The sequence below is a fragment of the Anabas testudineus genome, chromosome 1, assembly GCF_900324465.2.
Source record: "Anabas testudineus chromosome 1, fAnaTes1.2, whole genome shotgun sequence".
NCBI lineage: Eukaryota > Metazoa > Chordata > Actinopteri > Anabantiformes > Anabantidae > Anabas > Anabas testudineus.
In genome coordinates this window covers 24527568-24540778 of record NC_046610.1, presented here as the reverse complement: position 1 = coordinate 24540778, position 13211 = coordinate 24527568, and the positions used below count along the sequence as shown (strand labels likewise).

Here is a 13211-nt window from a genome sequence, read left to right as displayed (position 1 = left end):
AAGCTGGTTCAAGACTCACCACTCTGTGCCAAACTTTACAAGAGAATTATAAATCACCAAAATTCATAGTTATGTGAAAAGATTCAGAAACTCTGGGGAAATTTCAGTGTGTTTAGAGAGACGTGCTAGCATCAAGTCTGTTCCTGGATATTTCAGCAGGACAGTGTCAGGCCTCATTCTGCCAGTGCTACAACAGTGTGTCTGCTTGTGTGTGCGTGTCAGTCTGTGTGGTGGAAACATATGGCACATCATGAGAACCAGACTGCAGCTGAAGTCTTATCCAGAATAAATGCACAGATATTCCACAGTATGAGCAAAACTGCAACAACTCAGTTCCTAAATGACTAAAATGTCCCAATAACAGGGAAGGTGAAGAAACACAGTGGACTCTGTCGCACTTTAAAATGTGCATATATTTACAATCTACAGCTACGTTGGTCAGTGAAATCTGATCTTTTTTTTGTACTATTGTCAGATAAAGATTCAAGCTAATTAAATCACAAAGTTGAGTATCCATTTAGACCTTCATTTCAGTAAGGGAATAAAATATAAATAACTTGCCAGTAACAATGTCAGTTATTTTTTATACTACTTTTCTGTCTTAGCTTGGACTCAGTCCCATCAAGCAAAATTCATACTCCACTAATGCCTCTAATGTTTATCATTCTCTCTCTTTCCACAGACCATTTACATGTTCTGTGCCCTGGCTCTTGTCTGTGATGACTACTTTGTCCCCTCCCTGGAGAAGATATGTGAGGTGGGACTTGTGGTGGTGTGAAGCAGTTTGCTTTTCAAATTCAAACAGTCAGGTCTAGCATTTTCTAATACTATAAGATTTAACTGATCATTTTTGAATACATTCAGTGTTCAACTAAAAATCCAGTTAATGAAGGTGATCCTCCTGTCACTAACTGCTGAAAATGACCAACTGCTGTATTTGTCTATTTTAAGAACTCCACTTTGGAAAAAAAGCTAGAGATCTTCTGGTCACACATATACAAGTACAAGACAAAACTCTATACTTTGCAGAAAATGTCAAATGCATCTTGTACGTTTGACTAGCATAAACTCCTAAGTTTTCATTCTTGGAAAGAGTTTTTTTTTACTCATCTCTCAGGTTTTATTTAAGTATCTTACTTATGTAACTTACATTTTTCCTATTGAAATAACTACCTCTTTGTATGTTGTCCTGGTTTAAAAACCAGTGTTGTTATTTGTACATTACTAAACAAAGTATGTTCTTTGAGAAAGAATATCAAACTGACAAACCATTAAGTTTTAAAATTGAATGGTAAAATACTTCATTTACTCTCGATCTCCTCAGTCACACATACAGCATAGTATGCAAGATTTATTGGATCTGATGATGAGCTTATATCCTGTTGATTGCAACCAATATTCTTCCTGTTGAAAAACAAACGTCCATTTTCTTCCAGCGTCTCCACCTCAGTGAAGATGTTGCAGGTGCGACCTTCATGGCCGCTGGCAGCTCCGCGCCAGAGCTCTTCACGTCCGTCATAGGTACAGTATGATTTAATCAGCCGTCCCACCCATCTGTTTGTTTCTTTGTACTGAAACATGTGCTGTAGCTGCATTAGGGAGGAATTACAGTATATGGAGTTTGTAATGGATACTTTACTTTAATGCTTTTATCCTGAGATGCTTGTAGTGAACAATAATGAATTTTAAATTGGTGAATCACATTAGAGTGCCATTAATGTCATGTTATGTAATGAGCTAAAGAAGAATAACTTCAAATGCTTGATACATTACATGACATTAGTGTATCCTTTTACATCAGAGTGTCTTTATATGTACATAAAGAAAAAATCGTGCAAGTCATTCACTAAATAAAATGTACTTCTTTCCTTCTTTCATTTAAGTGTTTGTGTGTGATGACGAGATTCCAATGACCACCATGCTTTGATGGTTCTGTGATATCTGTTAGTCAGCACCGCAGCTGCTGTGCCTGCAGCTGCATATGTCAAGTAGTGTACAACACATTGTCTAACATCATTCTTTCCCCAGGGGTGTTCATCACCAAAGGTGACGTTGGTGTGGGGACCATCGTGGGCTCCGCCGTCTTTAACATCCTCTGCATCATTGGAGTGTGTGGCTTCTACGCTGGCCAGGTATGATGTCATAACGGTGTTGATCTGCCACGGTCAAGCCCTCTGCTGCCCTTGTGGCATTTTCACAGGCAGGCTAATGTCACCTTTAAATATTCAGTCTCATAAACACAAAGTGGAACAATCTCAAGCACACATGCATAGTAGAATACACTGGATGTATGAATGCATGGTTGCACCAAAGTTTCAATGTGATGACCCTCCTTTTACTGCAGATGTTACTGATGATGTTATTTATTGAAAATGACCTGCCAGAAAGCGTGCTCTGCTCTACAGTCAACAGAGCTCTAATGTCCCCAGTGTTAGCTGTGACATACATATGTAACAGGGGTTTTGATAGGGTGATTGAGATGTAACTGATCATTTAGAGAGATATATAATTTGTACTTAGTGTAGTAATGTAAATGAAGGCTCTTTGATTTTTAACTTGCTTTAAAAATGAACCACCACCACTTCTTATCTTCTGTATTGTCCAGTATAGAGTTATTACAAAAAGGTATACACTCATTATGTTAAGTCTTTTTTATTATGTCTTTCTGTGTAAAACCTTTTGATATTGTCTGATTTGAAATGTTTTTGTTCATGTGATATTCCTCTTTGTACTTGATTTAACCTGCTCTCTTCTCCGCTTTGCTTCCTTGCCTCTGTTTGTTGCATGAGATACAGAGATAACATAATGTAGTGCGGTTTCTCTTCGATGCTATCTGACATGCCAGGGACATGGAAATGAGCAGAGTACAAGGATAAGCTCTCTGCTCTGAAAAATATATGCACTGGACTCCAAAACAGTGATGCAATCCCAGATTGTGCATTACGTAATCATGGTGAGATAATGAGGGAGAAGGGTAAGCAGTATAAAAGGGCTTTTTTGGGATGGGGATGCAGTAAAATCATCTTCAAACCCTGCAGCGCACCTCACTACTGTTTATTACCTTTGGCTGGCTGTTCATAGCAGGTTCCTTCTACAAAGCACCATTGTACCGTGCAACTGAGTACAAACAAACGCTGAAAGCTTTCTTATGCTCTGACTTACCCTCTGCCTCACAGCAGCTAACGATTCCAGTGCTGGGAGTGGCACATTCAAGATGTGACTCCTGACCCTCCACTTATATATACAGTGTGGGAGAGTGTAAAAGTGTTAGTCATGGCACTGTGGGCTCCTGCAATGTATTTGATTATGTAAAGGTGGTAAACACGGCAGCACCTTTTCTACGTAGGAAGGTACCTTGGAATTGACTTGATCACTGACTGTGACTCAAGAGGTCAACTTCAGAGCTGCTCTGTTTACATCAGTATGGTAATGATGTCAGAGGCGTTTGTGCATCACAGCTCTGCAGCATCTCCATCAAGGCCAAGTGTTATTAAGAGTGTGTGAATGTAATGGATGCTGCAAACTAAGTGTGCTTATCTCTCTATGTTATTATTTTTTTATCTTTACAGGCAGTGAAGCTCTCTCATTGGGCTCTTCTCCGCGATTCAGTTTATTACACATTTTCTATCACAGCCCTCATTGCGGTAAGAACTTATACTAATACACAGAATCACATGACAAAGGGTGTGTTGATTGCAGAGCTATGGAGAAGTACTCACTCTGTCACTTACTATAAAGCATAGAAGGCCAATTTGTAAGTGCAGTTCAGCCTGAGTATCAATACCCTATTTGCACTTTCTGCCTCAGCAGTTTTGCCCAGTCGATAAGAAGATACAGGTACTGTACATCCACTAAACTGTAAGTGTGGGTGTTGGAAAATTTTCAATCACAACAATCGTGCTTCTACTGTTTAGTTGTATAGTAGATGTTCATACAGTATAAGAAGGGCGTATGAAGTATTATGAGACACTGAAGCTGTGTCCAAATTGAAAATACATTGAAATCCCCAGTAGGTTTTTGAGGATGTAGTAATATTCATACTAGAAAATGGTCAAGTATTATAAATAAGTACAGGAGCAGATTTACACCCTCTACTTCCAACCAGTTCCACCTCAGCTGTCCAGTTCCTAAAACTGTAATTAGACAATACATAACAACTATGTATAAAGGCTACTGGAAACACTGAAACAACACAGAGAAAATCAGTGATACCCCACCACCCCCAAAAAGCTTGTAGCTTAAATAAAACCTTCCCCGATTGTTGACTCTTTTTTGTACTGTATGTGTGTTTGCTCTCTGAAATTTTAAGCTGCCATCTTGCCATCTCTCTCTCTTGAAAAAGAAGTTGTTAACCTCAGTTGGATCTATGTGGATAAGTACATTTTTAGTATATTTAAAATTTGTATTTTAGTTTTAACATTAATAAGAAGGTTGAGATTATATTTTCAAAAAATCTCAAACAGCTACAACCGTAAAGTGCCACTTAGTAATTCATGCTTCTGTAATAATAATCATATAATATACAGTATAATAATCTAAAAATGAGTTTGTCCAGAAAAAAGCACCATCAAAATGACACCACTGTGATATGAATGTGTCATAGGGTGATCCATAATTTTACATATTCAGTGCACAGCTTGGTACAGAAGAGGGAAAGAAATTATTTGTTTCCGTGGAGCCTTCCTGGTTTTAAATTAGACGGAATTAACTAAAAGGTCATGCTTTGACCTTTTCCCGGCTGTCTGTGCTCTGGATTGGTTCTGCCCTCTAGTGGGGTAGATTTAGAGATGCAGAATGACTTACGTTTACAATTCCTGCTTCACACATTTATTTCCCTTTATGTTTTCTTTGTGTTGCCTCTCTAGTTCATTTACGATGAGAAGGTGTGCTGGTGCGTAATGTTCTTCCTCAGTATACACACATACATATATGTATGTTATTATCCTGAATCATTGCACATATTTTACTGACTTTGTGTTTGTGTGTAGGTGGGAGTCTCTTGTCCTGATTCTCATGTACGCAGTCTATATCCTCATCATGAAGTGAGTATCATTCTCAGAAGCCCCTAATGTCTCAGGTGAAATGATTGGTTGTTCCTAATTTAAAAAAAAAAAGTTGTTTTCCCCCATCATCACTTGTTCTTCATTGTCAGGTTTAATGGCAAAGCACAGCGCTACTTCAACCGTCGAAAGAAAAGCTCTGTCAATTTGGCCAATGGACTGACAGGAAGCACTGATCTAGATGATAATGTTACATGTGACGCTACTGCAGTCCTGCTTAAGAAAGGTATCTACCCTTTACTTCTTACAGGCTTCGTCCTTCAACAGGGCTCTGCAGGATTTAGCTGTTCATTGTGATGCACTGAAATCTGCATAAAGGCAGCTGGGTCACCACTCTTTATCTATTTTAGTTCTTCTCCATGACCAGATAGTCAAGGACGACTGTATCAAATAAGCTGTGTGCATGTGCAATTGGCCCTTGCTGCTAGTGCTTCACTAAGCTCTCTGAATTTGGGGCATTACTTTGTGAGATAATGGCAGAATACCCAGTGCTCACTTATATCATAAGAAACTCTACAAGCACAACTCGGATGCCGTTTTTTGTTAAGAAGAACTTTGCCTACATGAAGTGATAGTGATGTTGAATGCTGATTCGTGTGCTAATTAGCACAGGAGCTGCCCAGTTTAAACCCACTTCTTAAGACCAACCACACTGTAGAAACACGATAACCCTCCTGGTGCAACCCTTAATGATGGCAGCCTGGAGTTGGATGTGTCTCTGTCAGTGGAGACAATCAGTGTCTCTCCCTCAGTTTAGAAGGAAAACGTTCTCAACTATCAAAAACGGGACTGTCTGACCACCCACTGCCTCCACAGATTAATCCAGTGTCTGCTGTTTCTGTTTGCCATGAAAGGTTGCGGTACAACATGGGGCACAACAGCATCTAACAGAGAAGAACAAGGTGCTGGCTAATGCTCCACTTTGGCACAGCCCGCTCTGTCAGCTGTTTCTGGTACACCCCAGAGGGAACCAGTCACCCTGCTAACTTGTTCCTTGGGACGTGCTGAGAAGGCAATAAAAAGAACCTGGGAGGCAGGTGTTTAACCAGATGGTTGCCAGGCTGAATGTGTTTGAATGTGCAGCATCACAAAAGGTTCAGTCCTGTCAGAATAGCCATCTGTGGGACCTGGACTAATGGATGGTTGTTCTAATGGGGATTTGTAGTGACACTTTGGTCTGATGAAGTTTTTTTAGGGAATTAAGGGTGACTCATTCTAGTCTGCAGCTCATAGAGATGCACACAGCAGTTGTTGTGGCACGGTACACACTGTACAGCACAGTAGTTGTAGGCAAATCTCACACACAACAGTTTGTTTGTGTTACGATGAGTAACAGAAGGCTGCAAGTGTTGACCAGGGCTGTGTTATTACTCTGCCTTACTCCAAGTTCGCTGATAACTTCACTTCTCACTGTCTGCCCACCACAATAAGTTACTGACACTCCTTCATTATATGAATGCTCTATTTTCCTCCAGCAGTGCAAAAACATGCAGCCTAGGTAAACTGATGTGAAGACTGTAAGCTACCTGTAGCTCAGAGTAAGAGTGGGATTATGTCTTCTCTTATTCCTATGATGTTGTCTGCAATGTAGCTCTCAATCAGTGAGTACTTAAAGAGGCCCCAGTCCCCTGCAGCTATGACCAGGATAATGAAGCCTAGGTAATGGGTGGATGGATAATGAGATTGATTTATCCATTTTTTAGAAAAGCACAAATGCGAACAATTTAGACGGTGACGTTGTCTTCATTTACCTTTGTTACATTCCATTTGTTTTCCGTCATATCCATCTTTGTTTTTGCAGCATTAGTTTTACAAACACTAGTCAGAAAATCTCAAGAGTGTGAAACCCTTCAAATAGTTTAGGGTCAGTAAACACACTGCACTGCAGTCAGATGAAGATTGTTTTTTCTTTCTAGCTAACTTCCACTGTAAGCCATCTGTGCTGATGGTAGATGAGCTGCTGTCTGCATACCCCCACCAGCTGTCTTTCTCTGAGGCCGGCATGAGGATCATGATCACCAGTCATTTCTCCCCCAGGACCCGCCTCACCATGGCTTCTCGCATGCTGATCAACGAGGTACATTCAACTATGCACTACTTTCAGAAGGAAATACAGTATATAAGCTTGTCACCCTCCAAGACCAGAGTCTCAGTTAATTTACAAACCAAATAACTGTCTTGGCTCAGCAGAAGAAAGACTGAAGTGAATGTTAGTTTTTACTGCCAGCATTCCCTCACAGACACCTGTCTGCTCAATACAACAGTCTGCATGTAAATCTAAATCAAACAGCCAAATTTAGGCTTGTGACAGAAACAATCAAAATGTTTAAACATTAAGTTCTGTCTCAGATAAATAGAGAGGACTCCTAGATTTCTATTATGTAAATAAAAAATAAAAAGATAACTGGGATTCTAAATGCATCACAGACAGTCGCAATATAAAACATTTAAATGTATGTAGATATCTTATTGTTGTGTGTGATAATGTACTGTACTCACTTGCAGAGACAAAGACTGATCAACACTACAGAGACTCGAGTCAATCGCATCACCAACGGCGACTCGGACTCAGTGGTCAGGGTTCAGTTGAGACAGGCCTTAGAGAATGGAATGAGCGGTGTGGAGCAGGGTCTGAACGGGAGGTGCAGGCTCCAGCGGCTGGAGTCTGGGAAGACAGAGAACGAAAGCGAGGATAACGACAACAACGAGAACGACGAAGAAAGAGACGGAGAGGATGACAATGAAGGTCCCCTGGTGCCGTTCAAAGTTCCAGGTACGGCACAGGCGGCCATATATGTTGTCTATAAATGGTTGTTACAGTGCTGTCGCAAAAGCCATTAATACGTCTACAATACTCTCCCTTTCTGTTTGCAGCTGGGGTGTGTAACAAGCTAAAGTGGCTGACCATGTGGCCGCTGTCCCTGCTTCTGTTCTTCACTGTACCTAACTGTGCCAAGCGGCGCTGGGAGAGGTGGTTCATGGTCACCTTCTTCACAGCCACCATCTGGATTGCTGGCCTCTCATACATCATGGTCTGGATGGTCAGTGCAACTAGTCACATCCAGGAAACATATCCTGGTTCCTGGTCCTAAAGAATAATGAAATGTCCACCACTAAAACAGTTTTCTGTTTACTTTCTAACACACATATTTCATTTCATTATTCTTATGTGAGTTATTACCTATCATTAGCACAATGCGAAATAGTGGTGTGTTTGTCTCTGCAGTATATAGGAGAACAATATCTTTTCTATGTGCTAGGCTTTATTGTCCTTATTAGAGAGATCTAATAGCTAGTTTATGAGCAATATATCAGGTTTGAGATTCAGAACAGTCTTCTGTTCTGAATCTCTGGATCTATATAGGTAGTGACCAAACATGTACTGCATCCAGTGTACAGCAGCTCCCATGCTAAGTCCATTCTAAGTTGATGGTTTCAAGCTAATACCCTCCTGGACAAGCTTGCTTTAACAAACATAGTGAATAAAAAAACTGCCAACAAGCAAAGGTGGATTTAAACAGTGCACAGTGTAACTTCTTAGCTAATCAGCTAAATCTCTTAATGTTATTTTAAGCTTTGAGCAAGGGTGTTACTGATTTTTTAAGGGTAGGGTCTAATCCAAATGTTAACAATGTTAGGGATGGTCACGATGAAGATCAGAGGGAACAAAAAACAAACATGAAGCTATTTCAGCAGCAGATAAATAGTGTACTGAAGTGAAACCTGTTTGCTTCCAGGTGACTGTAATCGGCTTCACCCTTGGCATCCCTGATGTCATCATGGGCATCACCTTCCTTGCAGCAGGCACCAGCGTGCCAGACTGCATGGCCAGTGTTATAGTGGCCCGACAAGGTAAACACACACTCCAATGAACTCAGCTACAACAAGATACATGACGATAAAGTCAATATTAGTGTTGAAGTGCTGTTAAGAGAAGGAGCTTGGACTTGTCTTGTGACTGTGCACAGACTTTGACACTGTTGCTCTCCTTGCTACAGGCTTGGGAGACATGGCCATCTCCAACTCCATAGGCAGTAATGTGTTTGACATCCTGGTGGGTCTGGGCCTGCCCTGGACACTGCAAACTCTCTGCATTGACTACGGCTCAATAGTGAGTGTGTTTCTCAGCTAAAGGAGACTCTGCTGCACTGCATCCAGAACAGGACTGAAATGGGTTAAGAAGGACAGAAACATTAGTGTGGGATGTTCTGTATGTGTGTAGGCAGTCGGATTAGTGTTGTACACAAACACACACCCACAGTATTTGCAGGTGTTTTTCACAGTTTCTCACCTTACTCTGGGAAAAATGTGTTAATTGACATGATGATTACTGACACACAAAGCAATTAATCTCAGAATAGGTGAGATTAAAATCAGCCTCCTGGCTGTAGAAATACAAGATGGAATTCAGCTTTATATTTTATAAACCCGCCCCGTTTTAAGGCCATTCTTATCAGTTTGTCATGTGTGAAGAAATGCTATTACTCCATATACAAAAAGATCACGGTCTGTGTCTGTTTCCTCAGATCCATCTTAACAGCAGAGGACTCATATTCTCTGTGGGACTCTTATTAGCCTCAGTGTTTTTCACAGTAAGTAGCAGATATTTACATGTTACTGGGGCTGGGTTAATGGTGCCATGCTGGTGACTCTGGGGGTTAGAGCTCATCTTTGTACGTTTTTACATTGTGGTTATATAGTGCTACAAACTACAGTCAGAAATTATAAGAAATGGTAGAAAGACATGAATTTAAGTCAGCTGATGTGAAGCGAGAATGTAGACTCAGAGCCTGCAGTTGTCATTCAACGTCAGCATGCAAGGCTGGTCTATTTGATTTTGCTATGTATTATATACGTCATAGTTTAAATAAGGTGAAAATTTTAGCTTTTATTGTACGACATACAACTTGATATGTTAACAACAGAGTACCAAATCTTCAGTGAACAAAAGGTATAGAAACATGACTGACAAGCGTGTGTTGTGAGTCTCATGAGACAATAAATAGCTCTAAATGACTACCTTTGGTTTTAGCCTTGGCTTTTTAAATCAATATGCAACCAAAGAGTCGACTGTGGGCGTAAAGCAAGACATTGTGAATCTGAGAAGAGAGGGAAAAACAATCAGATGCACTTCACAAACATTGGTCATTAGCAGCACAATTTGGAATGTCCTGAAAAACAAAGAAACCTCTGGTGTGAGCAGCAGAACTGGTCGTCCCAGGAAAACAACATCAGAAGCATCTAATGAGCCCAAGATTAACCTCAACCAAAGTGATAGAAAGGCCAAAGTGTGGAAGAAGAAAGGGTCTGCTCATGATACAAACCAAACAAATGGAGGCAGGTTCATGGCTTGGGCTTGTGTGCCTGCTTCCTCAAATCTTTATTGATACAGTAACTCATAATGGTAGCGGAAGAATGTATTCAGGGCTGTACTGTTACTTTTGCTCACACACAGTGTGGGTCAGCTGATACAACAGGGGCTATGTTCTGTGTTATTTAACATATCAGGGTGTATATTGCATCAAATAAGCACTTTTGATATTAAACCAAAATGTCTTCCATGTACAGCAAAAAGAAAGAATGGACTTGTTGTAATACTTTGGATGGACGTTCTTGCTTTGCTCTTGTTCTAACTCTTGCTCCCTTCCCTCAGGTCCTTGGTGTTCATTTAAACAAGTGGACTCTGGATCGGCGACTGGGCTTGGTCTGCCTCATCATGTACGCCATCTTTCTATGCTTCTCCATTCTCATCGAGTTCAACGTTTTCATCTTTGTCAACTTTCCCATGTGCCGAGACATCCACTGATCTCCCTCCTGCTCTACTTCCTCCTCTTCTTCATCCTCCGGCTCATGGAGGAAACCTTACCTGGCTTCCAGTTTCTTGGCACCTTTGGAGCCAAGTCCTACCTTTTATTTTTTTTAAATAGAAAAATAGAGCTCTGTTTGATTTATCTTTGGTGCAATACACTCGAGAGAGACATCGGCGGTTTGGGGTTTTTTGAGGACCGGACAGGAGGCGCAAAGAGAAAGTTTCAGCAGCAGAGGTTGCTGCCAATCAGCTAATGAACCAAAAGCTTGGCTGGAGTGAACTTAACTGTACTAACGCTAACAGTTCAGCTACTGTTGGTGAACAAGCTGCTACTGTAACAGACTGACTGAGAGAGAAATCCTGCTCTAACAGCGATTTTTAGCTGGATTGTTTGTTACTCTTTGTACGAGTTTGAATATAAGCACATGATTAAGGTATTTTTAAGTAAAAACTGTCTTTCTCTGTATATATTTGAGGATTATATAAGTACTAATATTAGCTAATATTTGGGACTCTTATATGCACAACTGGATCAGTCTTGCAAAGGTAAATGAGCCAGTGACAGGCAGCGTCATATGTTTTGCTCTCGTGATTTGGTCTGCCAGCAACACACTCGGAACGCTTCAACATGTCTCTCGTGCTCAGTTCCAGCCGACACAGCATGCCGTACTAGCCACAAGTCAACTCAAGCTTTGCACTGACAGAATCTAGATATTTAACACTATTCACATAGTCAGTTTTTGTTTGTTTTCTCAGTCTCTGTACAGACATATCCAAATAGATGTGGGTTTTATTGTTCTTTAATAAAACCCATGGGAAAAAAAGGGATCTTCCTGGAACTAACATCCAGCACTGTCACTTTATTGATTACAGATAATATCATAGCATTGCAAAGCGTCTACAGGTACTCCAAACATGTAACTGCTGAAGTTCAAGTTCCCTCTAGACTGTAGACCTCTTGCGCTACATTAAAGAATTAGCTTTTAGTCTTCGAGTTGAATCTAACGCTATTTTTTAAAGCCAAAAAAAGTATTTTTAGAATAGGAGTAAGAGTCGTAGATTTGGACTTAAGAGTCAGCTTGAGTGCACAGCGTGTGTGTGTGTGTGTGTGTGTGTGTGTGTGTGTGTGTGTGTGTGTGTGTGTGATAGAATGTTGAAGGGAGCCAAGGACACCACTGTTACTGGGAAGACATAATCATGATTTATTTATGAATTAATTTATTCAAAGATCATGTCTAACCTCCAGTTTCAGCCCTTTGGGTCGTGTACAGTGTATTCAGTGGAAAGCTGTCCACTCTTAGTTGACAGAGCTGTACAACATACTGTACCTAATATATAATCCAAGTACTGGAAACTGACTTGATGTTGTTTATATTTAAGAACTTAGAACCTTATAATTTATCAGTTTTATTAGTTTTTTAGCTGCTTTGCAGCTTTGTATACTGATACACAGTTATACGCAGTCGGGATGAGTTGCCATGGAGATGTGTGACAAGATTTACTTTGAGGTTTAAAAAAACAAAACAAAAAAAGGAACTGCATTTCAATGGCACAACTTTCACGACATATCGTTTCATGTGCCATCCTTTGTATTTGAGGCTTCAGAACCGGAGCTTGTGGCCGTTCTCCTGCCTGTATTTGAGCCAAGAGGAGATTAGGAAGAAAGAGAGAACCACGTTTTTCAGCAGTATTGCCATTCTGTGTCAGCATGTGTTCAAACCAAATGTGGGAGATGTGTATTTTTCCTTGTCGTTGTTAAGAGCTGCTGATGAACTGTACGCGTCCTCTGTAGGTGTTGATGCTGCTCCTGCGGCCACAGGAGGGCGCTGTGGGGCTGTGTCCCACCTCCTCACCTTGTCTTGTAACTTAGCACAGCAGAAAGTGGTTTGGGGACGTGTTCAGGTAGGCTACGTAGAAACAAATACCGGTCAGGTTTGCATGCCTCTTTCATGATTCTGATTCTTTTCTGTGTAATTTTAATGCATTTCCAAGATCAAAGTGACACTGTCTTGATTATGCTGTACATATCAGAGGGGTATGCTATAATAAACACAGATGTTGGGATGACTTCTGATGATTCTATACAGTATTTAGAATGTAGAGCTACAACACTTAGTTTTCAGGTAATTATTGTTGTTTGATGCTCATGTCTTTTGAATTGTTTGTAAATCCGCACTTTTGTTGATGGGGACCTCTGAGGGACACACAGACATCAGCATGTTCCCACTGGTCTTCTTGCAATAAACTGATTTACATACACATTGGTTTTTCACATGTCTTCATGGGGACTGCTGGCTTCATTGTTCTACTTTTATCACTCTGACACTGAGCTAAACGCGACA

General features: G+C 40.6%; 1 protein-coding gene across 1 annotated transcript in view; it reads left to right on the top strand.

Annotated features, from left to right (window-relative positions):
• The window catches only part of LOC113162525 (sodium/potassium/calcium exchanger 3-like), a 44375-nt gene extending 31262 nt beyond the window's left edge, over positions 1–13113 (top strand). The window contains exons 4-17 of the mRNA XM_026360700.1: positions 683–757; positions 1437–1521; positions 2029–2132; positions 3570–3644; positions 4866–4891; positions 4989–5042; positions 5153–5286; positions 6977–7137; positions 7566–7833; positions 7935–8101; positions 8798–8912; positions 9059–9171; positions 9587–9652; positions 10714–13113. Of these exons, the coding sequence (XP_026216485.1) occupies positions 683–757; positions 1437–1521; positions 2029–2132; positions 3570–3644; positions 4866–4891; positions 4989–5042; positions 5153–5286; positions 6977–7137; positions 7566–7833; positions 7935–8101; positions 8798–8912; positions 9059–9171; positions 9587–9652; positions 10714–10866 (1596 nt within the window). The 3' untranslated portion in view covers positions 10867–13113. The remainder of the gene's footprint in view (positions 1–682; positions 758–1436; positions 1522–2028; positions 2133–3569; positions 3645–4865; positions 4892–4988; positions 5043–5152; positions 5287–6976; positions 7138–7565; positions 7834–7934; positions 8102–8797; positions 8913–9058; positions 9172–9586; positions 9653–10713) is intronic.
• The last annotated feature ends 98 nt before the right edge of the window (positions 13114–13211 follow it).